The 27368-nt window shown below is 51.3% G+C and overlaps 1 protein-coding gene across 1 annotated transcript; it reads left to right on the plus strand.

Annotated features, from left to right (window-relative positions):
* Positions 1–11496: 11496 nt before the first annotated feature.
* On the plus strand, positions 11497–21266 carry BOD1 (biorientation of chromosomes in cell division 1). Its single transcript, XM_081307765.1, has 4 exons — positions 11497–11914; positions 15313–15437; positions 19500–19696; positions 20505–21266. The coding sequence occupies exons 1-3, from the start codon at positions 11690–11692 to the stop codon at positions 19693–19695; spliced, it is 546 nt and encodes a 181-aa protein (XP_081163891.1). The 5' UTR covers positions 11497–11689; the 3' UTR covers position 19696; positions 20505–21266.
* The last annotated feature ends 6102 nt before the right edge of the window (positions 21267–27368 follow it).

Raw genomic sequence — 27368 nt, forward strand, 5'->3', positions numbered from 1 at the left:
CTATTTAAAATCCTTTGTCTCCACTCCCAGGTCAAACTTGACCTCTGAAATGGTGGCATTAATAGTCCCCGCCCCATCCAACTCTCTCCTCTCCGCCCTGCGCCTACCTGCTCTCCACACCCACCCTGGTGGTTTGCCAGGGTGGAATGCTTTAACTTAATATTAAGTTCACTACCTGGGGTACCCACCATCCCAAACGCAGGCCCTGTGACCCCACACAGCTCACGTGACTTGCCATGACCTTCAGAATGCATCCAAGTTCTGCAAGCCTCAGAGCTTCTGCTCAAACTATACCCTCTGCCTGGGCCACTTCCTCCTCTGCTTCCTACACACACACAGTCTTAGGCTCCTCGAAAATTAATTCTCGCAACTTTAAGAGTAAAAATCTATGGATAGGGTGGACTGTGGCTCTCAGAATCTCTGGGAGGACCAGAAGTCCAGGTTTGGAGACTACAAAGACAGGTGCCATATCCAAAGTCATGCCACTGGACACCCAGGGGAAATGTCACTGCCCCGGTGCTGAGGCAGACATGGCATTAGTGCCTCCACAGCGGCCCACCAGGTCTCACTTGTCCCTGCAGGCTGTCCTGAAGGCTGACAGCTGTCCCGGCACAAGCTTGCTTCCTCACATGCCCCCTGCCCCATCAGAGTGTGAGTGGCCCAGATGGCCAGAGTCAGGAGCACAGGTTCAGGAAGCTGGGAAATCTGACTTCTGGGCTCTGCAGCAGAAGTGTCCACCTCCTACTGATTGTGGTGTCCACCTCCTACTATGATGCTAAGCGCAGAAAGCGTATCCAAAGGCACTTCTAAAAAGGCACCTGCTGCATGCATTAGAACTCCACTCAAGAGCCACCTTCTTTGTGATGGTCCAAGGCCACCTGAGGCTGCGCCCTCTTGGCCTCTGTGCTACCTCCATCCTGGGCGGCCATTCAAGGGCACCTCTGTCTAGCTCTGCTCTCCTCCAGGTTGAAGTGCAAGGTGGAGGCCATATCCAGGTCTCCTGTGCACTCGACATCCCTCTGAACCCAGGACAGAGACACAGGGGGGTCAGATCCGCTCCAAGGACGTGGACTGCAAGAAGGAGACATGTGCACATATTGGGGGGTCGAGGTTGTCACCAGTGGGCAACAGAAGTGACTTACGAGCATCTACCAGGCGCTGACTTCCCGCCAGGTGCCATACGTACAATGTTTTGTCTATGCAGAGAAATTCCAGGAAGTTCTGTTTCTATCTTCTCTGGTTTTTAAGTGGGGAAACTGAGACCTGTTAGAGCTGATAAATAACTTGCCCAAGGCTTCATCCAGCACTGCTGGGGATCAAGCCCAGGCAGCCCGCCTCTGGGGCCAGGATCCAAACCAAAAGTCTGTATCACAGGTTTGGTCAGAGGGGGCAGCGGAAGGAGCCAGGCAGGCCCCAAACCTACCTCCTGTGTGAGCCCAGGACACCGTCCTGAGTCTTCCCTCACCATGCACAAGGACACAGAGGCCCGAGGAGAGAGCCAGCCCACTGATTCACCGCTGCGTGGAGCGGGGCCCAGAGTCCACACAGGCCCCAGAGGCCGACTACCCCCACCATAGTCCAGAAAAGGATTCCAGGCTTTGGGCATCGGGCAGGCTGGTGACCTCCCCTCTCTGAACGTCACTCTTCTCTTCCGTGTGATGGTCCTAAAGGGTGGTGTGGCAGGTAAGGAGCTGCCACAGGTCGGGCACTCAATAGGCAAGGACCCCTGCTACTCTGCTCTCCTCCTCTGAACCCAGGGAGTCCATCTCTGTTCTCATAGAGCTGCAGGCCATGCTGGGCCCAATCCGTCCTGGAAGGGACACAGCCCCGATGCCTCTTCCTGTGGCGCACAGGGCTTGGCTAGAGAGATGGCACCTGAGTCCCCCTGGACACTCAGTGCCTCTCCTGGCCCCATGAGGAAGTGGGAGGTGGGTGGAGAGGGGCAAGGTGGGACGGAAGGAGGGTCATTCACCTGGACCTCGTCAGCCACAGCCCCGAAATCACAACACTCTCTCCAAACAGAGAGTTGCAGAGAAACACTGGCAGGAACCAAGAAGCCGTCTGCCACTGCGCCATCACCCGAAGGCGGCAGCACCTGAATCCCTGCACGAGGTACACGTGCCCTGGGGTTGGCCCAGGAACCGCAGCTGTGCTCTGAGCGGGGAGTGGGGCTGCGGAACATCTCTGGCCACTTCACCACTCTTCCTTTGTCACAGACAAGAGGTCCAAGGGCAGCGAGCAGACCCCCCCCCCAGGTGACGCCCTTGGCGGTCAAGGGCGTCTCCACCAGACCACGTGTAGGAAGGACTGGCCAGCTGGAAAGAGCCCAGGAGGGAGGAGGAGTGGGGTGAGGAGACTGAGAGGAGCCGAGGAACCTGCAGCTTCGCATGATCCGCCTTCCAGGCCTGGCGATGGCGTCTGGGGCCCCACCCGGAGGAGCAATGTCAGCCCCCCTGGGACACTTGTTTAAAATGGAGATGGCCGTGACCCGGCTCTGACGATTGGCCCTGGGAGTGGGGAGAGGACAGTGTGTCGGTCGGCTTTATGTTGTTTTGATAAAATAACGTGGGATAATCAGGTAGAAGGAGGAAAGGTTCACCTGGGCTCAGCTCCGGGGGCTCCAGGTCGCTTGGCCCTGTTGCTCTGGGCCTGTGACGAGCAGGAGGCTGGGAAGGAAAGAACCAGCCTCCTTCCAGGGCAGGCCCCAGGGACCCAGCTTCCTCCTGGAAGGGCCACTTCCAAAGGCTCCTCCACCTCCTAGCAGCACCGAGCTTCCTCTCCTGGGTCTTGGGGACACTCCAGATCCACCCTGGAGCAACTGGGCATCTGCATTGTCAGTGAGGCCCTGGGGGAGTCTGGACACCAGCAAGGCTGAACAAGGATGGAGCCCAACCATCTGAGACCCACGAGAAACCAGGTGGATTTATGTCATTCCTACAAATGATGCCAGAAGAGGGCTCTCAGGAGAAGGGATTTTTAAATTTAAAATTTTCATGTGAAAATTATACATATCATGGGGGCAGTATGTTCTGTTTTGATCCATGTATACATTGAGGAATGTTTAAACTAGGGTGAACACATCCATCTCCTCAAGCATTTGCCATTTTTTTAATCGCAAAAACATTCAAAATCCTGGGGCTGGGGATGTGACTCAAGCGGTAGCGCGCTCGCCTGGCCTGCGTGCGGCCTGGGTTCGATCCTCAGCACCACATACAAACAAAGATGTTGTGTCCACCAATAACTAAAAATTAAATATTAAAATTCTCTCTCTCTCTCTCTCTCTCTCTCTCTCTTTAAAAAACAACAACAACAGCATTCAAAATCCTTTCTTCTAGCTTTCTGAAATATATAATGTATTATTGTTATCTATAGGGGCCCTCTTATCTAAATAAAACCCAAGAGAAAGATCTGATAATTCATGCTTTCAATCATTCACTCTGGCTTTTAGGTTTGCTCATCCCATAAATGACAGATTTAGTGGAGATAAACAGTCAGGGCTTATCAGTCAGGATAGGCTAGCTTATGCTGCAGTAACAAAGAACTCCAAAATCTCAGTAACTTCCAATGTTACATCATGAGAATGACCAATGGCATATTTATAATTCCCAATACATGCCCCTGCTGGGACTTCTGCTGCATGTCTCTTCATGTTGAGGCCCCAGACAATATATCAACCATTATCTCAAATTTTCCTAGTTGCCATGGTAGATGGAAAAGAGAGCTCTGGAGAGAGGGGTATCTCACGTTGGTATGAAAATACCCCAGCCTACATGTGACACAAGTCACTCCGCTCTCGATTAATTAGCCAGACACGGTCTGTGGCCCCAGCTAACCTAGGGCGCTGGCTCAGGGCTGTGGACCTCCAGGCAGGAGGCTGCTGCAGCAGAACTAGGGGTGCGTGTATCAGCAAGGCAGAGCTTCCTAGACACCCCCAGCGGTACCCCTCCCCAGAACTGGGGCCGACAGTCGTTCCCTGCAGCCACGGAGGAAGGTACTTTAACAGGACAGCCTGCGGCCCCAGCCAAACTGAGGGCTGGATGCTGGGTAGGCAACTACAAGTAAATGGGGCCTGGGGAAATGTGGGGCAGTGTGAAGGCAAGACAGGGGACGGGGCACAACTTCCCAGCAAGCTGAGCTTGATATGCACATGCCACCACAGGTCCACACATTAGGGACTGTATGACTGCTCCTTGCACCAGCAGGAGATTAAAACATCCAAGTAATACTATTAGTCTTAACTCTAGATTCATGGGGCTGGGGATGTGGCTCAAGTGGTAGCGTGCTGGCCTGGCATGCGTGCGGCCCGGGTTCGATCCTCAGCACCACATACAAACAAAGATGTTGTGTCTGCCGAGAACTAAAAAATAAATATTAAAAAAAAAATTCTCTCTCTCTCTCTCTCTCTCTCCCCCTCTCCTCTTTCTTTAAAAACAAACAAACAAACAAACAAACAAAACCTCTAGATTCATGTTAAAAGACTCCTGTCCAATAACAGACTACAACTGAATACGTTAGGAGGGTGTATCAAGGACATCTTTTTAGTTATTAGTTACTGAAGGGCTACAGTGTGCCAGGTTTTGCATATACCTTATCTCCAATTTTCTTTCTTTCTTTCTTTCTTTCTTTCTTTCTTTATTTATTTATTTATTTATTTATTTTACCAAGAGAATAGATTTTATTTTTTTTTCTCTCTTCCTACCTACCAACCCTGCAAAGAGGCATTATTAGCCCCACCTTAGAGATAAGTAAGCCAAGGCCCAGAACACTGTGGGCTGCACAGTCACCCAGCTGATAAGCTGAGCACTAGACCCCATTCAAACAGATTCCCAACTTCTCCCTCCATGCTCTGGGTTACGTCAGGTTGCCTCTTCCCCTAGACATCCTTTAGTAATAATCTGAAATGACAATGTGTTTAACATGCGGCAGCCTGAAGTCTTATCTGACACAGAGATTTGGTGGCAGAGGTGATGGCAGTGTTGATGGGTGCGAAGGACTTCGGCTTGGTAAGGCTCTCTCTCCTTACTATGTATGTGGACCCAACCTGTCATTAGAGATGCAGGAAAACGTCAGAAAGGAACAAACACAAGAAAGAAGCCAAGATGAGAAGGTGCAGAGGGGCCAATTCGCTACAGACAGGCGTCTCAAGCTCTCCTGGATGCTGTGGGGTCAAGAGATGAACAGCTGTCCAGTCTAAGAACTGGCCCGGTGATTGGCATGATCCTTGGATAAATACATGGAGGCAAGAACAAAAAGAGCCACACCAGGAACAGAAAGGTCCAATAACTAGTCTGCACCAGGTGGGTGTGGTATCTAGACTTAGGTATCTAGACTTGGGATCAGACCTGGGGCTCTGGGATGCGCTTGATAAGGACCAGGATCCTACAGGAAAAGGTGGGAAGGTTACCAAGGCAACTCACAGACTGACTTCTCACCTTTGGGCTTGCTCCCAGCCTCAGCCTCCTCGTCCAGTTTAACCACATATCACAAACAGATCACTCCATCTTACCTGACCCCTCTGAACATTGACTGTATTCTGACATTAGGTCCTAGGCAATGTCAAAGTCTTAAAAGGCCTCACCTTAGAGATGCGCGCAGTGGGCCATCCCTCCCTCGGTGAGCTTCGAGGCTGGTGGGGGGAGATGGAAGCTAATCCATTATTTCTCATCCAATGTGATTCCCAACAGCAACATGCAAAGATCCAGGAATTATACCAACAGGGTTGCCCAGACTCACCTCCTCTTACCACCATCCCGGGACTCCAGGATTCTGAGGGGTGATGCAACTTGTCCAGACACACAGCACCACACAGAGACAGAGCCCCGCAAATCCAGCACCGCTGAGGCGGAAATCCTGTGCGTTGCTCTGCTCGGCAAACCTCAGAGCACCTTTCCTGTCTGGTTTCTGCCAGGTCTGGGTTTATGAAGGTCCCACCTTTTCACAAATTATTTTACAGAAAACACTCTAACACCTAAAATGTGTAATTTGCTGGGCTCCCGCAGCTTGTTACAGGCAAGTTTTAACTTTAAGAATCAACACCTTGGCACCTTACCGGTGTCAGAAGGTGAGATGACTCCCTAGGCTAAAGTTAGAAGGACATTCCGCACCAGGCCACGTTCTGGGCTATTAACAAAGCAATGGCTCCCCCTGCTGACCACTGCTGTGTGTTACATGTCTCCTGACTGGAGAGCAAAATTTGAACAGAGCTGAGCCTCCTCCTGCGAGGTTTGCTTTAGTAATAAATTTCCCTTAGTCTTGATCACCTTCCTCCTCATTCCCACCCCACCCCATTTATTTCAGTTCTAGAGGCAAGGTCATGGGTGTCATATCTTCTCCTGGTTCAGAGTTCCAGCGGACTCAAGGGCCCCAGGACAGTGAGATTGTCACTATGCGAACTATATGCTGCCGTCTCCAGAATCACTTACCCATTAAGTTGCGACAGATTAATCCATCATCTCCTGTTGTACGTAACACTCCTTTCTTTCTGAAGATGGACTATAAGTGACCCCACCCACACACTCTGACACTGCTCCATGGTGACAGGAATTTGTGTGTTCCCTTGGGGCTAGGGATTATGCTGAGGGCTGGAGACACAGCCGGGAACAAGCTGTGGTTCCTGTTCTAAAGCATACACTCCAACTCTCCTAAAAATTATTCACTTTTAATTACAATAATTGCTACAATAATGAGAGTGTAAAAGTCTATATCAGAGACAAGACCAGATTGGGTCTGGGAGTAAGAAAAGTTTTCCTGATGATAGAGAATAAATGTGGAGTGCCAAAATGCAGATGAGGCTGAAGCCAGATTTAAAGTTAGGTAGTCAGTGTAGTTAGATAAATCGGGTCTAACACCGAGTGAAATCTAAAATGGAGGCCATGCTGAGAATGATTCCGGGGAAACCCAGGACAACTCATGAAATGTTAATGAAGTCCCCGGAAAGGCCCTAGGCCAAAGTCCACCCTATAACAGCCCCCAACAGATTTGGAGATAGCCCATCCCAAAGAAGTGATAATGAAGTCCTTCCTGCCCAGATTACTTGTTTGGCCCACCTGTGTCCCAACCCTTCCCCCTTCATCAGCAAAACTATAAAAAGGGGAGACAACCGCACTTCCACGGATTCCACCTCTTGGGTCCCCTTCTTCCTCCGGGAGAAGTCTTTTCTGCTGTCCTTTAATAAACTTCTAATTTCTACTCTGACCTTGCCTCGGCGTGCTTCTTTGGTGTTATTCTTCAACATCGGGGAAGCAAGGACTCGTCACCGGTCAACAGCGGTATCAAGGCTGGTCAGACGGATCAGGGCCTCGGAGCATGAACACAGAGTCAAGGCGCCCAAACGGGGCTTCTCCTGGGCTACAGGAGAGTAATCCCAGTGCTGTTAGGTAATCCCAAGTATGGTGGACTATTAAGAGATAATGTTTGTCATTAATTTAACCATCAAGGATGATTGAGCTGGTGTTAAAGGAGAAGAATAATCTAACACCAGGGTATTTGTTGTGAGGGTAATTTGAACAATTGAGTGGTAAATGTTGGTATGGGGAGCACCCAGGAACTCTGCCTGTTCTACATCTTCCCAGTGTTACCGCTGTCGACCGGTGACGAGTCCTTGCTTCCCCAATGTTGAAGAATAACACCAGAGAAGCACGCCCAGGCAAGGTCAGAGTGGAAAATTAGAAGTTTATTAAAGGACAGTAGAAAAGACTTCTCCCGGAGGAAGAAGGGGACCCAAGAGGTGGAATCCCTTGAAGGGCGAATGTGTTCCCCTTTTTATAGTTTTTGGTGATGGAATGTAGGTGGGAAGGGTTGGGACACAGGTGGGTCAACGAAGTAATCTGGGCACTTCCAAGACAAGTTTGCTGTTCATTAACATTTCTTTGGGATGGGCTATCTCCAAATCTGTTGGGGGGCTGTTTCCTGGGCTTTATTAACATTTGGAGAGTTGCTCAACTTTTCCGGAAATTCATTCTCAACATGGCCTCCATTTTAGATTTCACTCGATATTAGACCCGATTTACCTAACTACACTGATTACCTAACTTTAAATCTGGCTTCACCAGGAGCCAAGGAGATTGCAGAATTTATCATTTACATCCCCTCTGTTGCTCTTGTAACAACAGTAGATTTAATTTACTGATTGGGAGAAAGAATTGAGCCAATAATATACGAAAGAAAGAAAGGCAGAGAGGGATAGTGGAATTGTGGCTATCAAAACCAGGACATGGTGTTTTGCCTATTGTAGTACTGATACACCGCTGATGAGACTCAATCAGGGCCAAGTTCCATTTCCCCAGATGTCAGGATTGAACACTCAGAAATGCCGAGGCAAGCATAGAAAGCAAGTTTTATTTAAAGGATGGAAACAGACTTGTTCCAGGAGGAAGAAGGGGACCCAGAGTTGGTAACCGATGAAGTAGGGGTGTCCTGCTCATTTTATATATTTTAGAATTTCTTTGTTCTCGTGGCCTCTCCTCCTCCATCCTGCCCAAGACCAAAATTTACTCCTGAACAAAAGGTGGGCCAAGGGCAGGAATGAAGCTGCCCAGGGGTTCAGGCCCCCAGGGAGCAGCCCAGGAAGCTCTTTAGCCACCCTAGTTGGGAGAAACAATTCCCTGGAAGCAGGCCACCTGACAACAGGTTGCAGCTGGGGGAAGGGCTCCAGAGGTATCAGCATTTCAATACCCCAGAGGTAGGTGACTTTGTCCACTGGGGGATGTGTCCTGAAGATATTAAGGTTCCATTTCCTTTAAATCAGCTTCCATCTTCCCCACCCCCATCTATCTCCACTGCCTACACTTTGTTCTGGCTTCACTACCTAGCTCTGGGGATGTAGTATGTTTTTGGTTAAACATGCAGAATCTGAACTCAGGAAACCTGGGTTCAAATCCTGTTCTTTCAATTCTAGGTATATGATGAGGGTAAGGAACTCTCCTGAGCCTCTATTTCTGCATCTGTGAAAAAACCCAGAAACCTAGTACCTCCTTTCGGATACCTGTGAAGTAGTGTGCTGATGTAATGCCAGATTCGTGGGACCCCAATAGACCTCCAGGAACCGAATGCGATGCAATCACACAAGGGTCTTTATTGCAAGCTTGAGCCTGGACTCACAACCGTTTCTGAAGCAGCGGTCCTGAGGAGTGAGTCCTGACCCTGTAAGAGTAAAAGAAATTGAAGTTAAAGTGTAAAAGACCGGGCATTGTAAAGTTTCTAAGCTGCAAGGCCTGAGTTAAAAGGTGAAGGACCAGGTATTGTTAAGTCCCTCCGCTACACCCCAAACCTGAAATTCCTGTAGCTGTAAGGACAATGCCCGGAACTGCCCAGTACATATTCCCTCTGGTTGTTTAATAACCTAGGACCCTGTGTAACCTGGCACGTAGGCATTCAAGGCCCAAACCAATCAGTTTGAATGTGTACCCCGCTTAGGAGTGACCAATCACCCCCGCCTGCCCTGTTCCCACCAATGAATGTACTAATCAAGTCTAAGAATTGTTGTTTGATTTTCCCGAGGTGTATGGTGATTTGTTGAAGGAGACTGTGATGTGTGTAAAGTCCCCGCCCTCCCCAAAAAGTGTACTTAAGCACTGCTCAACCCCTGCCCGGGGCTCTGGGCTGCTCTCCCTTCTTGAGTGGTCACGGAGCCCCAGCATGCTGGATCAATAAATCCCCTTCTGCCAATTGCATGAGTGGTCTCTTGGTGGTCTCTTCCTCCGACGCTTCGCCGGTCCCTTACAACCCTTAGTTCGGTGAGGATTTATAGGTTTTGGGGGGATACTCTATGTGTCACAACATCACACAGCAAATCATTTCATACCGAGGGAAAAATCAAACAACAACTCTTAACATGGATTAGCAAATTCACTGGCGGGAACAAGTTGGGTAAGGGTGATTGGTTAGTTCAAGTGGTGGATACATTAGAATTGATTGGTTTAGGCCTAGAGGAGTTGCAAGAATGTATACACTAAACTGCAGGGTTGCCTAATCATGTTATTGTTACCAGTGACGAGTCCTTGCTTCCCCAATGTTGAAAAATAACACCAGAGAAGCACGCTGAGGCAAGGTCAGAGTGGAAAATTAGAAGTTTATTAAAGGACAGCAGAAAAGACTTCTCCCGGAGGAAGAAGGGGACCCAAGAGGTGGAATCCGTGGCAGTGCAGTTGTTTCTCCTTCTTATAGTTTTGGGGATGGAATGTAGGTTGGAAGGCCCCGAGGGGTGGGACACTTCTTTGTGATGGGCTATCTTTAAGTTTGCTGGGGGCTGTTCATTAACACTTCTTTGAGGTGGACTTTGGCCTAGGGTCTTTTTGGGACTTCATTAACATTCCATGAGTTGTCCTGTGTTTTCCCTGAGTCATTCCCAGCATGGCCTCCATTTTAGATTTCACTCGGTATTAGACCCGATTTACCTAACTACACTGACTACCTAACTTTAAATCTGGCTTCAGAATGTAGGTGGGAAGGGTTGGGACACAGGTGGGTCAAAGAAGTAATCTGGGCACTTCCAAGCCGAGTTTGCTGTTCATTAACATTTCTTTGGGATGGGCTATCTCCAAATCTGTTGGGGACTGTCTCCTGGGCTTCATCAACATTCCTCAGCTTTTCCGGAAATTCATTCTCAACATGGCCTCCATTTTAGATTTCACTCGATATTAGACTCGATTTACCTAACTACACTGACTATCTAATTTTAAATCTAGCTTCATTATCAATGCCAGGGTCACCTGGCATTTCGATATTTTCCCTGTCTCATGCTGATTGATGGTTGCTATGGGTCCTCACCTAGCCCAACTGAGTCAGGGACACTTGGCACCCCAGATCCCTCCAGTTAAACAACTGAGCAGGGTGGGTATGTGCCTAGGAGGGGTTCTGTGGGGTTTTCCAAGGACAAGAAGTCATGCCCTCTCCCTCTGGACAGGCCTTGAGGTAGAAGCTGGTTTCTCAAAAATAGAGTCACATCAGTTTCTCACTAAAAGTATACAGCTTCATGCCTGCACATTCCAGATACTCAATATTAGTGTCTTACCAGCAATATTTAAAGTATTTAATATTTTGAAGAATTAAGAGAGACTTAAGGGCGACTTTTATTCTACTTTTCACATTTTTCTGTTATTCTCCGATTTTATAAAATGGGTATGCATTACTATTAAAATCAGAAGGGAGACACAATTTTTTGAATCGTAACATATCACTAATCCACTATTTTCCACATTATATTGTTCAAGGATGACGCTGGAGTGAAGGTCAAAAGCACAGATTCCTAGGCACCTAAGCCCAGCAGAGGATTCTTATGACCAGCAGGTGTGGCGCAGCGGGCGGGCGGAGCCTACAACTCCCATGCTGCCCCGTGAGCGCGAGCGGGCCCGAAGCCTGCTGGGAGTTGTAGTTTACACCGGCCAGGCCTCTGCCTATAAAAAAAGCCGGAGAAGGCTGCGGGAAAACCAGCTGTCCCACAATGCAATGGTCACCGGTGACGCCATCAGCAGCGCGCCAGGGGCCAAGCCGGCGGTTTCTGCCCCCGCCGCCGCCTCCCGACCTGCCGCCGCCTCCGCCACCACCGCCACCACCACCGCCGCCGCCATCTCCGCCGCCGTCCCCACCTCCGTCGCCACCGCCGCTGCCTCCGTGGGGTTCTCCGCTTCCCGTGCACAACGCAGACCCTCAGACCCAGAGCAGGAGCCGCACTCGGGCGCGGGGCGCAGGCATGGCGGACGGCGGCGGCGCGGGCGCGGGGGGCGGCGGCGGCGCGGGCCCGGCCTCGGCAGGGGCGGCGGCGGCGGCCGGGGCGGGCGGGAGCGGCGGCCCCAGCAACCCCGCCTCGCTGCCGCCGGGCGACCCGCAGCTTATCGCACTCATCGTGGAGCAGCTTAAGAGCCGCGGCCTGTTTGACAGCTTCCGCCGGGACTGCCTGGCGGACGTGGACACCAAGGTGGGAGCGCGCGTGCGACCCGCCTGAGCCCACGCCGGGCCTTGCGGGGCTGTCCCGGTTCCCTTAGCCGCGCTCGGCTCGCCGGCCGCCGGAGCGCACGGCCACCCGCGTGCCGGTACTGCTGTTCCTCCGCTCAGCGACGTGCAGACTTGTGAGCCGTTAGATTAGATACATTGTAGCAGCAGCACCCGAGCTTTGTAGACCGTCACCGGTCAAAAGGGGTTTGGTGCCTCTTTTAGCTGGTAAGGTCATCTGCCACCCGCCCAGTAAAAGGAAGCGTCACTTACTTAGGTACCAGGTTGTTTGGGTTTAACGAAGTAACGTGTGTTAAAGTGTCAGACATGTAATGGTTGCTGGGATGATTATTTTCTCTTCAAAATTATTCTAGCAAGACTAAGCAGGTAGGGCTAGGAGGCTGTTACCGACTGGGCTGTTCAGAGTAGTGGTTTTTTGAGTTTGTCTTAGAAATCTCTTGCCTACCTCATAGCAAGATTGTGAGGTTAAAATCGGTCCCCACAGGTAAGGGAAGAGCTAGTCTAGACACTGAGCATTTATGCTTGTAATGTGCTGAGTTATGTGAAAACAAGAATTAGTTACTACCCCAGCACCTACCTTTCTGCCAGCATAGAAAACACTCATGAACCAGCTAGTTTACGTATGGCAAAGGTGTGTACTGTTACACTCTTGCAGGATAAAGAACCCAGAACCCCAGTGCAAGTGCTGTCTTGGAAACAAAGTATATAATTTTCTTTATTAGAAAAACATTAACAGAGCTTTCCACCTTTCCCAAGACTGTTCTCAACATCCTGGCACAAGTTCTCTGTTCATGTCTTAAAAGTAGACGCATGTAGGACCTCAGTGGTAGAGGGCTTGCCTAGCATATGTGAGGCACTGGGTTCAATCCTCAGCACCACTTTAAAAAAATACACAAAATAAAGGCATTCTGTCCGTCTGCAACTACACACACAAAAAAAGTACACATGTTGAGGTGGTATACACATGTGTAATCCCAGGCAATCAGGAGGCTGAGGCAGGAGGATTGTAAGTTCAAGGCCAGCTTCAGCAAATACAGTGAGGTCCTAAGTAACTTAATAAGACCCTGTCTCAAAAAATAAAGTCTGGGGATATAGCTCAGTGGTAAAAATGCCCCTAGGTTCACTGTCTAGTACCAAAACAACAACAACAAACAAACAAAAAAACCTGTGATTTTAAATAAACAAAGAATTGAGAAGGGTGTTGGGAGGGCCATTGGAGCCTTCTCCACTTTTATCTCCTTAGCTGCAGTTGTGGGCGTTACCAGGTTGTTTTCATTCTTGATCATAACGTGTTTTCGGGCGGATTTGATCTGAGATTTGGTGCTTTAGTCCCATGATTTGCAAAGTGTGATTCTTGGATTAGCAACAGCAACTTCACCTGGGAACTTGTTAGGAAGGCAGATTCTTAGGCCACCAGACTGCTGGCATATTTAGAGGAAAGTGAACAAATGATGTCTATAGTATGCTTTTTAGAGCTTCCAAAATATGATTAAATAGAAGGGAAGACAGGTGGTATCCTCTTTCTAGAGAGATAGGTAGTACGTAGAATGTTGGCAGGTGTTTTGAATTCTTGAACTGAAGGGATCAGTCTGTATTATCAGGGTTTATTAAGGTTAGAGCACGATGGTCCTTGGTCCTTGTACTGTCTTTTCAGTGAACAGCTTTTATCTCAAATCAGGCAAGTTATTTTGAGTGGTAGAGGGTATAACACATGGATTCATGGTTACAAGTTGACAAATCTAATTGTGACTCCTTCCAGCAGGGGCTATCTGTTGTCTCAAGGGATCCAAGGAGGGATTAAATGAACTGCCAGGAGGGGGTTCTCCCCTGGCACCATGTCTTTCTCCTTATTTTGTCTGACTCTCCCTGCAGAGTGGGATCATCCCTTTGGTTATTAGGATCCCTTGATGACACACAGCTGCTTCTCTGGGGGGAGAGGACTATGGTGCTGAGGATGGCAGAGGGTACCTGCGTTGTCTTAGTGTGGCCAGGACACTTGGCCCCTGCTCCCCTTGTGAAGAGAAGATGGCTCCTGGTAAAAGTGTGGCCAGGACACTTGGCCCCTGCTCCCCTTGTGAAGAGAAGATGGCTCCTGGTAAAAGGAGCTGCTTGGTCCTCCCCACAGTCCCCTGCCCTCTTGGCCTTTGGAAGAGTCCGCTCATGGAGTTGAAGCCCAGTGGTTCCTTGGGCAGTCTCATTTCCCTGGCTGTTAGCAAAATTGCCAGTCACGCTGCATAACAAACAGTGTCTGGATTCTACCAAGTGTTTGTTCTCAGCTGTTAGGGCTGAGGGTCAAGCAGAGTTCGGCTGATCCAGTTAGACGTCAGCTGGGTGGCATGGCTGTGGGTTATCTGGGCTTGGGTCCAGGCTAGAGGTTGGGGTTGGGCTGCTGCATGTGTGTGCCCCTGGCTGTGGGGCGGGCTATGTGCCTTCAAATGGGCCGTCAGAGCAGAGCCAGGTCAGACAGCACAATCATAGTTAAGGCCTCGTGCCAACACTCCCCTGGCCGGAGCTCTATATTGCCAAGATGAGCATCGCTGGGACGAGGAGATATTCTCTTCCTGCCAGTGAGGGCGTGAGGAGTGGGGTCCGGCAGCCGTCCACGCCACCAGCCTGCTCTGGAGACAGCAGCTGACAGCCCCACAAGCTCTCAGGCTCAGAATGCACATTCTTTGTGCTCAGTGGGCAGCTGGGTAGTTTTGTTCTGCTGACATAGCTGTGTCTGGAACATGTGACCAGTAGGTGTGCCTCCAGCTCTTTGGTGGCCGGCACGTGGCCTCCCACGGGCTTCCACAAGCTTTGACTTTGGTCAGCTGAGGTGGCCGTGGCCTTTTGCTTTTATGCAGGGGACTTTCCAGTTTGGTGCTGGAACACGCTCTTGGTGGTGGGGCAGGAGCAATTGTACAGGTGAAATGACGGGTCAAGGGGAGGGGCGATGCTTGAGTCCGACAGCTGTTGGTGGAGGGGCCTTGCCTGGACCCCAGCACCCTGGATTTGGAAGCGCCTGGTTCCAGCCTTGACTTTGCCACATTCTAGCCATTGGCATGTGTACTGTTGCTAAGCCTAAAAGCCTCATCTCAGGTCGGGCAGCAGTCTGCTCATGGGCCCTCTGTTGCTGTGTTTCTTGAAAAAGTAAATAGGATCATGTAAGCACAGCATCTGGCATTGTTCTCTGCCCACCATAAGGTGAACACTCATGATAGCCATTAATTTTCAACTGTCCTGTGACGTGGCCATCGCCATAGTCAAATAGAGGGTATTTAGACTTGAAAATACACATTTTTATGAAAAAGCAGTGTTGTAAATGGCTGAGTTCCAGAGCACGTGTGTAACATCTAACACTGTCTCTTTTTCACGGTTTAGCCAGCTTACCAAAACCTGAGGCAAAAAGTGGATAATTTTGTGTCGACACATCTGGACAAGCAGGAGTGGAATCCCACGATGAACAAGAACCAGTTACGAAATGGGCTGAGGCAGAGTGTGGTTCAGTAAGTAAGCAGGGTTGGGGCCCTTGCTCTGGCAGGAGTCACAGGTGCGAGGCCTGGGCAGGCAGCCTGGGGCCCTGCAGAGACGAGTGGTGCACTATGCAAGTGCAGCCATCTGTGCCTTCGGGAAAGCCATGGTGAAGTGGCAGAGCCTGGCTGGTGTTCCAGGGCTCACCCAGGATGGGTAGGTTGCACCAGTGCCATTGTCCTGGTTTTGTAGTCTTCCAGATTGTGAGGCCTTTCCCACTTTTGAAGTGTAAGGTGTAATCTGAATGTGATTTTTATACCCAGATACCAGTGTTTGGGTCATGGGTGAGAGGAGCTTGATCTTTGTGCTCACAAAGGCAAGTGGCATCTGTGAGTTCTGGGAGTCCACCCAGGCTACTGCGCAAGGGTGGTAACCGCCCCAGGAAGACGGTCTTGGAAAGTGTTGCCTCCCAGTAGCGAACCAGGCCTCCACTACAGCTCTTCAGAGCTCAGCCAGGCCACTCCTCAGTGTCAGTGCTGGGGGTGAGTCAGGTGACCTCAGATCAGGTTTTTCCAAATGACTCAGCCTTTAACACCAGTGCTTATTTTCAGGACTTCTGGATCCACTAAACTCTTCTGTATCTAAAAGCCTGTGGAACCCGTCTCTTTTAAAATAGAAATACAGAGAGTTGTGGTGAGAAAGGAAAAGCCGGTATTGAAGGGATGCCTGGCACAGTTTTTCCTAGAGCATCCACGAGTCAGCAGTGATTGCACAGTTCAGCACTTTATAGTGGTACTTACATGTATCAGTCTGGGATAAAGTTGTACTGCTGTGGCTTGTTCCCAAAGGTTCCTGGAAGCTGTCCTGGAAACCTGGTCCCCAACGTGGTGTCGAGAGGTGGTAGAATCTAAAAGGGGGGGTTAGCAGAAAGTGGTGAGGTCGTGGGGCTCCGCTCTCATGAATGTGTCAATGCTGCCTCATATGCCTCATGGGACTGGATCGGTTCCCTGGAAATCAGTTGTTATAAAGTGATCCAGCTTCCTTCTCACCAGGGAATCTGTCTCTGCACATGCCCACTTCATCCTTGAGCGGGGCCATTGCTATTTGGACTTTCCACTCCTCAGAGTCATTAGCCAAGTAAACCTCTTTGTAATGCATCAGCAACGTCTGCTGTTCTCTTAGAGCAACACAAAACAGGTGACAGTGGTGCGTGGAGACAATGGTGCGTGGAGGTGAGCGGCACGCACACAAATGAATGCAGGTGTAACTCTAACTGAGGTCTTAACTCTGGTTGCACCAGTGCCATTGTCCTGGTTTTGCAGTCGTGCTGTCGGTTGACAAGGTGCAAACTTCAGGGTGCCTCTGTGGGCCTCCCTGTACATCTCTTTACAACTTCCTAAGGAATCTACAGTGGTTTCAAAATTTAGATACTTAAAAGTAGGAAAGATTTTTAATAACAAGCTGGCGTTTTCAGTACAGCTTATAGCTACTAAAATGTGAATCTTTTTAACAAATAAGGCTAAGGTTGGCGCGAGCTCCTGGTGTTGGCTCATTCCAGAGCCTCCGCCCAGTCGGTACCTTGCCTTTCTCAGGGAGCAGACTGTGGCCCCGAGGCCTTCCAGCAGGACAGAGACAGAGACTGCCCCTTGTCTAGCAGCTATTATTACATATCTGGCACTGGCACTCAGATGTGTTGCCACTGTGAACACTGGTTTTAGAGTCGATGTGACAGCAGCTACCCTTGTTTACCCGACCTCCTCCAGGGTTGGCCAGCGTGAGGAGAGAGCCAGACAAGCACAGAATGATTCAGGGCTGTGGGAAGGCCGCCAGACTCACGAAGGCTGTCAGTCGCTGTTAATTTCCATGTTGAGCCCTGGGGCCGTCCCCAAGTTAGCCTGTGGCAGGCACCTGGTTTTGCAGAAGCTTAATAGGGAGTTCCCGGAAAACTTCACACACCAGGTGAGCAGGTCCACTGGCCTGATCACCCCTGTCCCCTTGCTTCACCCACTCCTGACTTCTCTGGTCATCATTTCCTTGTTTTTCTACATGGTTTTATCATTGAGTAAATTTTCATTCATCTTTTTTTCTCATTTCAAATGTATTTAATATGAAAGCAAGAATTTGACTTTAACACTGGAACATTTCTCATGATTCTTGCTGATATTTTGAGTTTGAAGCAAATTCTAGTTAATGTTTGAAAGGAAGACTTGATTTTTGTCTCTGGTGTGCCATCACCAGATGGAACTTACAGGCCCTATTGCCTGGGCTGCTCGGCCTGGAAGCTCAGGCCTGGGCGCTGTAGGCCTTCTCTACGCAGCCCCAGGGTTTCACAGGAAGTTGGGCTCCTCGGGAGCAGGGGAGGGTAACAGAGCTTTTAATTACAGGATATGTTTTCATTCCATCTTCTATTTTTGTCTCCCAACAAGGTCTCACATTTCCTCCAAACACTTTTAAAATCTCCAGGAAAATAAGCTACCCTCTCTTGGAACTGTGTTTTTCCTATCAGGTGTCTTGCTCAGCTGGGGCTCCTTTAACAAGGTAGCACAGACTCTGTGACTTATAAACAACCAAAATTTATTTCTCACAGTTCTGGAGACTGAAAGTCTGAGAGATGCCAGCATGGCTGGGCTCTGCTGAGGAATGTCCTCTGGCTTCAGGCTGCCAGCTCCTCAGTACGTCTTCTCGTGGCGCAGAGAGGGCTGGCTGGCTTTCTGGGGTCCCTTTCCTGAGAGCACAGATCCCCTTCATGATCTGATCACCGTCCAAAAGCCCCAACTCTGAATACTGTCACATTGGGGCTGAAGTCTCAACATGCCAATTTTTGGGCACAGACATTTGGTCCATAATAGGCTGTCATAAGCCAGGCGCCATCTTGACTTGTTTACAGATCTTAACAGGCTTCTGTCAGTAAGCATTGTCACCGTGGAGTCTGGGAAGCCCTTCTTCATGAGCAGCCCTCCTCGTTTGGGGCCTGGCTCCCGGCTCTTGTCACACCTTGATTTGTCTCGCTCTGTGTCCGGCCATCTGTTTGCCCAATAACTGTGGGATTGTGTCCACCCAAGGGAAAGCTCAAATGCCCAAGACCCATCTAAAGGAGATGAGTAAGCCCTGCCACCTGCCTTTACAGGGGTGAGTGCTTCATCCTCTGGGAAGGGGCCTAGGTTGAGGGCCCTGGGGGCTGCTTGCACTCCTCAGATGCAGCTTGCTTCTGTCACCGCAGTCTTCCTCACTTCCCTGCTCCAGCCTCGGCCTCTGAGGACAGTGTGGTGGGCTCTGCCTAAGTGTCACAGTACTCCCGAAGGGGGGCCCACAGGAGCGGAGGGCTGCTTGCCTCCCATTGCCTGTTGCTGCCTGGACCTAGCAGCCTGGCAGAAGGCCATGGGCAGTTGCTGGTGTGGTAGACACTCCGGTCTCAACTGGTTAGTGTGGCTTAGCTTTGAGGTTGCATGCAGCATTGCTGCAGGGGCTGCCTCTGCTTTGGCTGTTAAGAGAGCAGGTTTGGAGGAAGTGCAGTCAACTCCAAGGCCGGCTGGCTCTGACAGTTCAGTTAAGGTTTCTTTCTTTCTTCTGTTTTGTGGTGCAGAGGATTGAACCCATGGCCTCACACATGCCACGTAAGTGCCCCACCTCTGAGCCCCATCCCAGCTCTTTTTGAGATAGGGTCTGACTGGATTGCCCAGGCTGACCTTGAACTTGGGACCTCCCACCTCAGCCGCCTAGGTGGGTTAAAATTGTGTGCCACTGTGCCTGGCTACGATTCAGTATTTCAACCTGCACAAGTCCATTTTCTCCTCCCTGTTGTCACTTGCTCTTTGGGCAGTCTGGTTGGTTCTGCTTGGTTCCTCTGTGCAGGGTGAAGTAGTTGTGGGTGAAACTGTGAACCAGGAATGCTAGGGAGCTGCTGGTGGTGAATTGCCCCTCAAAAGTGGAAATAGTGGCCCAACCCCCATAGGGTGGATAGCTCGCCCTGTGAGAGAAATCTCCGGAAAGACTCAGGTAGACCTTTACTAGGCTCTCAGGTGACACTTGGGGCTTGCTGGGCCTAAAGGTGACTCAAAGGAACTAAATAACAGAGTGCTCTGTTTTGTCTCCATAAGGTCGGGGATGCTGGAAGCAGGAGTAGACAGGATTATTTCTCAGGTGGTGGATCCAAAACTCAACCACATCTTCAGGCCACAGATTGAACGAGCGATTCATGAATTCCTGGCAGCCCAGAAAAAAGAAGCTGTGCCAGCACCCCCTCCTGACCCAGAGAGCCAGGACCTGCCTGCCCCGTCCCAGGACACTTCCTAAGGTCCGTATGCCATGAAGCCCAGGAGCAGGCACCCCCGGCTTGTAGGTGTAGAAAATGGATAGAAAAGGGACAGGCTGTGATGGGATCAGACTCCAGGTGTACTCAGAAGAGGGCTCCTGCGGGTGGGCCTCACCTTCTGCAAGGGGTCATCTCTCAATGCAGACTGGTTGGTAGCACCTTCCTGTGTCGGCAGGTGTGTGATTTTCTGTGCTACCAGAGCTAAGCGTTTAAGCTACAAATAGACACTTCTTTAGAAATGGGCTGGGATGGTTAGTGTGCGCAGGGAGAGTCAGGCGAGGGTCTGCTGAGGTTGCTTAGACGAGCCTCCTGGACACGAGTTCCCCGAATCCACAGTGCCTCCACCACAGTTACGTGTATTAAGTCCTGTCCCCCTCGTATTAAGTCTGGAGTTACACTTCATTTCAAAAATCCACTGGAGATGCGCAAATGGATGTTTTTGCAGGTTTGGAGAGACATTAGTAAATATGAGCGGTGGACTTTTAGGGTATATCTTCTCATTCTGCCATCGGTGTTCTCTTGCCAAGATTCTTGAAGGTGTCTGTTGTTTTTAATAGGTCAGGTAAGTGGGCGCACTGACTGGGACCGTTAGATCACGGTGACCAAATGATGCCTGAGTGAAGGGCCAGCGGGACATCCCCCGGGTGGTACTGTCTCTGTTCCTCACCAAGTGTAAAGCATTCATTTTAAGTCTTTCAAGTTCAATTATAAATTCCTTTAGAAACACAAAATTAAGTGAATATATTCTCTTATCAAAGGGTAGAATTTTGATATTATCTTTTCCTTCTAGAATATTCCTGGCACCTTTTGAAAACTCCATTTAATTAATGGTGAAGAAATGGATCCCTGTTCCGAGAGAGCATGACTTCATCTGGCTGGGGGCTTCTGAACTCAAGATTTCTACCCTGACTGTGGGACAGTGTCCAGATAGGACAGGAGCAAGCTTGGCAGTGGGAACTCTGCCTGTGGGTGCCCCTGCCTTGGGCTGCCATTGGCCTGCTTGTCCAGGGGTGTGGCACCCAGTACACACTACAGAGTATGAACACTACAGCTGCTGGGGTGGTTCTCAGACAGCTTTATACTTGAACATGGAGACTGTACATGGACTTTAGGGTTTGTGCTCTGGGATGACTAGAGGCTACCACGGAAGACCCTAACCAGTCCCAGAGGTAATTCAGAGAATAGGGACAGTAAAGCTTAGTGGGGAGTAGGCATCTGACAGCACTCGTCCAATACCTTTCTCAAAGTTCCAGACTATGTGTACAAGCCCTTAGCATCAGATAGCCTTAAAGTTGGTTGTGACCTTCTTGTCTGTGACTCTTGAAGCCAGTTTCCTCCCCGTGTCAGAGGTGACAGAAGGTGGAAACTTAGAGTGAACAAGTAGGCCGAGACATCAGACATGTTTGCGGGTTTCCTGTGCAGGGCTGCTTCCTGTCCTCCAAGGCCTGGTGAGCCTTGGATGCGTTTGTTCTTTTCTCGTGTTTGTTTTTTAGAAAAGTAAATTATCAGTAAATGGCGTTAAGTTTTGTAATAAAATCATTTGATACTCTGGTCTGAAGCCTCAACTGAGTGATGGACGCCAGTCTGTGGAGGGCCGCCTCTGTGCATGACGGAGGCTTTAAGGCAGCAAAGGCTCAGTGGCTATAGCTTGGAGCAGCTCTGGCAGTGAGGTTGGCACGTCCAGTAGGTCAGGGCAGGTAGTGTCCTCCCTGGACCATTGTTGACCCTGGTCATTAGCTAAGGGCACTACGTTATGGCAGGGATTCTCGGGCTCAGGTGTGCAGAAGTGTCACTTGGGTATCTTGGAAACATGCATGTTATGTTTCAGAAATTCTGGGCAGGAACCCAAGTCTGTGCTTCTCGCAGCCTCCCAGGTGATGCTGATGCTTCAGGATCTGGGACACACTGTAGCAAATCTTAGCTGGAATCAAAGATTTCTTCAAAGAGTCCTTGGTTCTTGGTTGAGTCTGTCGCTACATGCTGTTAACCTTGTGCGGGTACACACTGCAATCAGACCAGCCCCTGAGCATGCCAAGGGCACGCTCTACCACGGAGCCACACCCCAGCCCTCACTGATAAGTTTTAGCCAATTCAGTTGGTTCTATGTTAAAATGAATATTCCACTTTCACCTTTGTGCTCCTAACTCAGGACTGTCCTGCCAGGCGTGCAGCCAGGTGTCTCACGGCAAGTTCCCTCCTTTTTAAGCAAGCAGCCCCACGGCAGGGCAGATGGTAACGTTTGAAGTACAGTGTTTCCCACGCAATCAGGTCACTGGCCTTTTCAGTCACAGGATTCAACAGCCAAAGTTGAACCAACAGCCCTGATGCCCAGAGAAGGGGTCCTCGGTCCCCTCTGTTGTCCTGATTGGTAAACGTGGAATAGCCAGTTTGCGGGTCTATGAGGCTTCCCCACGAGGGAGATGTCTGCACAGCAGCTCTGAGATGGGCCTCCGGCATCCTGCCTGTCCCGTGCTGAGCTCAGCAAGCCAGGGAGCGCAGAGAAGCTTCTATTCACCCGCCTCTGCTGCTCAGCTGGCATTTTGTATGTCTCGGGCATTCTTGGTCAGTCTCAGGTCTCTTGCTCTGCGTTTTCCTTTACCAAGGAAGGCTGGGCCAGGGGGTGAGAAGTGCCCTCGTTTTCACAGAACATTGAAGGATGTTGCCAGCTGCCTATTTGTTGTTGTTTAATCACTGTGTCATATGCACTAGGAGTCGCCTAGGCTGTTTATTCCCTTTGGAAAAAAAATGTGGCAGAATGTTATCAGACTAAGGAAGTAACCATAGACGACCTGCCACATCTGTTGGGATGGGATGGAAGACTGAAGTCAAGGCGTCCTGGGCTCTTAGCTGAGCCAAATCAAAAGCAGAAAAGGTGCCCATTTTTCCTGGGCATACATACTCAAGTTGGCAGTGTCAAGGCTGGTCAAGACAGCCCCAGAAAGGGAAGGGACAAGAAAGCCAGCCTCTGCCTCCTGCAAGCTGGTCACCAGCCAGGTCTGTGGGCCCTCATGCTTTGGGTGTTAGGTTAGTGGTGCAGAACCTGAGCCGTCATGTGGTCAGAGATAAGTAGAATGATGGAGGCAGGCTAGGCTATTTTGCCCCTTAAATGCCCTTGCTGTCCCCATCCCTAAACAAGAAATGAGCGGTCATCACCGATTCAAGCCAGTTAGGCTTCTCTGCCCTGTGGGTGGAAACACACTGGCTTCTGCGGAGCCCAGGGCAGCACAGAGGAAGCTTAAAAGACAACAGAGTGTAGCATCTGGGCCCTGGGCTATGTTGGGGCACCTCCGTCCTCGGGTGGGGTGGGAGCTCATCAGGGAGGGCAGAGTCAGCCACATGGGGAGCTGAGTTCTTGTCCTCATCTGCACTGCTCCTGGAGGCCACTGTCCCGGGCATGCTCCCCATACCAGCCCACCCCTGTGCCCGCCCCTCAGCCTGGAGCCTCATGTTTGGGACCATAGGGTGGATTTCTCATTCCGCTCCTTGCCCATGAGGCAGGGCAGAGGCTCCCGCGCGTCCTCGGTCAGGGCACTGGGCTGAGGAAATGCTGACAGCCGGGACAATCTGCAGCCAGCAGCAGTGTCACCACAGTACTTGTGCTCCTCCCAGACCTGCCAGGCCCAGAGACGGGCCAGCAGGTGCTCCAGGCCATCCTCATGCACGCTAGACGTCAGGGTCATTTTAGGAGTGTTTTCTGAAAGCTGGTGGTGGTGACTGGTAAGGAGGGTTAATTAGGAGACGCACTCAGCGTCCCCCCTGAAGCCGAGACTGCCTACTGGTTTTCTTGTTTGCTTTGGTTCTCCCACTGTCCCTTACCAGGACTACAGTTGGACTTTCCTTAGTCGTGCCTGTTCATCACTCAACCTTGCAAGCTCTCAAATGCCATGAGCAATCTTTGAGATAATTTGCCCGCGCAGCTCCGGGTCTCGCTGGAACTCCGCAGAAGGCCTTCTTTGCGTTGGAGCTGCCCAGGGCCTGGCCAACACCAGGCCTGACGCACTCTGAGGCTGGTGCTTGAGATGTGGTCTGAAAGACGTGTGGATGAGCCCTGGCAGGGGACCAGGCTGCCCTGAGGATGCCCCACAGGCAAGGAAGGCAGGCTGGAGAGCTGGCCCCGCCAAGCTTTCATTGGCACCGTTATGTGCACTGTGACCATCAGCTCATCCAAGCAGGAGCCAGGAGGTCAGCTTTTATGATCTTGTCACCAGGGCCAGGCAGGGCTCCAAGGCCACATGGCAGTAATCACCAGTCCTGCAGACTCCAGGCTCCAGCCATCCCTTGGCCATCCTCCCTGAAACACTGCACTCATGAGAGTCTTCCTCACTCCCGAGCCTTTTAAAGAAAGACGTAGACTCTTGTGAGCTGGCCTCTTTGACAGCAGTAGACGAGCGAGGTGCCCACGGCATGGCACACGTTTTCTTAGGTGTAAACTCATTTCCTTCTCATGACCCCATTAAGACCTCGTGTTAGGAACCAGGCACAGCAGCCCACTCGCACAGCTCTTGTGCAGGAGTCAGGATGGGTGGAGGCCAGTCAGGGTGCAGCTGATCCAGCCCACAGTCTTGGGAACCTCTCAGATTCCCAAGTGGCAGTGTCTGGGCCAGAGCCAGAGGAAGGCATGGTCTGTGTGCCACTGGATGTTTTATAAAGGAGAGCAGTGGATGGGGGTGATAGATTGTGGTCAGGGAAGCCCACTGTTGCTCTGGGAGGTGGCTTTCCTGTGTCAAGGTGGTTGTCTAGGAGAGCAGGAGGAGTCTGTGGGCCTCTCCTGGCTTGAGGACTGAGCATCGTGGCACCCTCGGCTGTCCTGCCAGCTCACAGCGTGTTGGTCCAATCCTGGGCTACTGCTTGGGCTCGGGGACTGCGTTAGCCATGACGCTTGAGGGTTAGCCTGCTGTGAAAGATCAAAGAAGCACCCAAATCTCAACACCTGGCACCCAACATCAGAGTCCCCACTTGTCACGCAGGGCAGCTCTCCAGGTCACACGGGCCAGCTCTCCAGGTCGGTTTCCTCGCGCAGCTCAGGAGCCTTCTGCTTGCTACAGTCTTAACCCAAGACCATTTCCCCAAGAGCACAGCTAGGGAAGGGGACACTTGACTGGCAGGTGATACACTTGCCCTCAGCCCGTTGTCCAGAACTGAGCATGTGGCCTCACCTGACTGAAGCAGAACAGTGAAGAACAGTCCACTCGTGCCTGGAAGAGGAGGAGAACCAGGCACGGAGGGTGCCGGAAGTCCCCCTTGCCCTTCAGCCCCCAGTACAGCGAATGTTCCCCATGAACACGCTCGTCTACTGCGTGGAGGGGAATCCAGAGACCCCATCTAGCCACCACCTCCGACTCCGCGAGGCCACCCTAGGGCTGAATGGCTTCCCCTCTGCGGCCCTGACACGGGAGGTGTCTTGTCTGCTCCCTGCGCCACAGAGGAGTGTCGGAGAAGGAAAGAGTGGGACACTGAAGCTCCTCACCTGTGACGTTCCAGAGGCTCCCTGGACAGCCAGCCGAAGGCCACTTAGCCAAGACTCTGCAGGTGGCCCTTGTTTAGAGGGTTCCACTTTTGGGGAGGAATCGACCTGTTGCATTGTTCTCTGTGGCCTCTAGCTTCAGGCTCTGCCAGGTTCCACCCTCTCCCTGTCTCCTCCATCTTCCCCTTGGGCCAGGTCCAAGTGAGACACAGGACACCTGTTGTCCCCACAGACATGCAGCTCCCAGTCCTCGGCCCGCCTGAGGAGGCCCTCGCACAGACTCTGGGAAGGCTTGTGGGTTGCTTTTCGTTTTGTTCTGATCAGACTGAGTTTCCGGAACATATCAGGGCTTTTGCCTGACGATCCAATCGTAGCATGAGCCAGAAGCCACCCAGGGACCCTGTTCAGGACTCGGTTTTCAGATCCATTGCGCATCTCTATGGCCTCAGTCTCGTTCTTCTCAAGTCACATGCTCACTTTTCCCGGAGCTGCGTATTAGCTGGACAGCTTGTCGAGCCCGTGTCCTTCGGTGCATGACGTGATAAGCAGGTGAGATTCGATTCCCACTGCGGCAGGAGTGGCTCTCCTCTGCTGTCCCTGGAGGACGTTCCCAGGGTGAGAGGGCAGCAGTTCTGCCGCAGAGCTGTGAGGGCGGAGGTCCCTGGGTTGTCACAACAGTTTCTATGGTTTCTTCTGCTCTTCGGGGCCCAAAGTCTGAAGAACCTGGATGCTGTGCCTTCAGTGTCTGCTCGGGAACTGGGGAGCTCCCTTCTTCTCACAGGTTGCTGAAGGCGACCAGCAGCAACAAGGACATGCTCTTGACCTTGCTGTCTGTTTCTGCCACACAGCTCCTTTTGCTTATGTTGGTTCATTTGTGTCCTTGCAGCATCTACCGGCAGCCACCTGGTGACACTGGACTGCTTTGCCCATTAGTGGTCCTCAGCATAGTGGTTACCTTTAGCTGATCCATCAGGTTCCCACTGACTGCTTTATTTAAATTACACTCTTTTTGAATGAGTGTAGGTTTCACATGCAGTTTCTAAAGAATAGCGCTGAGAGAGCCCATCTGAATGCTGGAGATTGCATGACGTTTTCCGTGGTAACAGTCTGTGAGAGGAGCATGCAGTCTCACACCCGCGATGGCGTCATTTGAGAATTTCTCGCGGTCTCTGTGAGCTTGCTGGTGCTATGGTTGAGCTTACTTTGGTTTTAAGGTGGTTTGGATTTCTTTTGTGTTCAATGGTGTGTCCACTCCACATATGCCTGCAGGGCACTTGCGAGGTGCCAGTGGTGCTCTGCCCTGGGCCTGCGGCAGAGGCCAAGGCAGACTGGCCCTCCCTTTGCCATGGGCACCTCTCACTGACTTCCCTGAGGCAGAGGGCAGTGGCGCTTCAGATGTCAGGGTGCCACGGGAACAGACCAGCAGGTGGGCAGGGAGAAGCTGGTTGAGCTTGCCAGCGAGGGCAGGAGCCGTCTGGACGGAGCGCAGGGGCCTAACGCTGGGGACAGAGGGGCTGGGGACAAGAGGGAAGGAGGGGGCCTCTTTGGGCCTCTCGTTAACAACTGGAGTATTCAGCTCATGATTCCATTAACTGATTTATTTACATGGCTAGTGCTTATAATTGGGAGCATATCCAGAGGGAACAAACGGGTCTCACAGGACAAGTTTTCCCCGAAGTCCCTCCATCTCTGTGCCTTGGCCCAGCTTCCCGACCCCCGACAAGCCCCCAGGGAAGATGTTGCCCAGTTGACACTGGTAAAGTTGTCCTGCGCTTTCTGCTGAGCCTTTGACCCCAAACTATAACAGCTCCAGGGAGACAGGCCGGAAAACACAGGCACTGCGCTAGCCCACGCCAGTCTAGGGTGACGTGACTAGGACCAAAGCCAGCTTTAGGAAGGCCCACTCCACCACCTCCCTGAGCGAGAGGCCACGTCTGGACTTGCCACTCCAGTGAGACCACGATCTTGCCCCAGGGCAGAGAAATTGGGGAGGTCCAGAGTGGACCCGTGCTGATCCAAGAACCTCAGGTTGAGGAAGCCCCAGCTGTGACAGCAGAGGGACCACAGGTCTTAGGTGGCCAGGACTACTCAGCAGGCCATGTTCTCTGCACATGCCTCCTGAGCAGCAGAGAAGGCGGGGGAGGCTGGGCCTCCCTGAGGAGCAGAGCAAGCTCTGGGCCCACTGGAGCC

The sequence above is a fragment of the Spermophilus citellus genome (genome assembly GCF_964194105.1).
Source record: "Spermophilus citellus genome assembly, chromosome: 1".
NCBI lineage: Eukaryota > Metazoa > Chordata > Mammalia > Rodentia > Sciuridae > Spermophilus > Spermophilus citellus.

What these genes read in the sequence shown, in the direction of transcription:
- BOD1 (XM_081307765.1), top strand. Translation starts at nt 11,690, where the DNA reads ATGGCGGACGGCGGCGGCGCGGGCGCGGGGGGCGGCGGCGGCGCGGGC. An exon ending in TGGCGGACGTGGACACCAAG is followed by an intron (nt 11,915 to 15,312) that starts GTGGGAGCGCGC and finishes TTCACGGTTTAG; the next exon opens with CCAGCTTACCAAAACCTGAG. An exon ending in CTGAGGCAGAGTGTGGTTCA is followed by an intron (nt 15,438 to 19,499) that starts GTAAGTAAGCAG and finishes TGTCTCCATAAG; the next exon opens with GTCGGGGATGCTGGAAGCAG.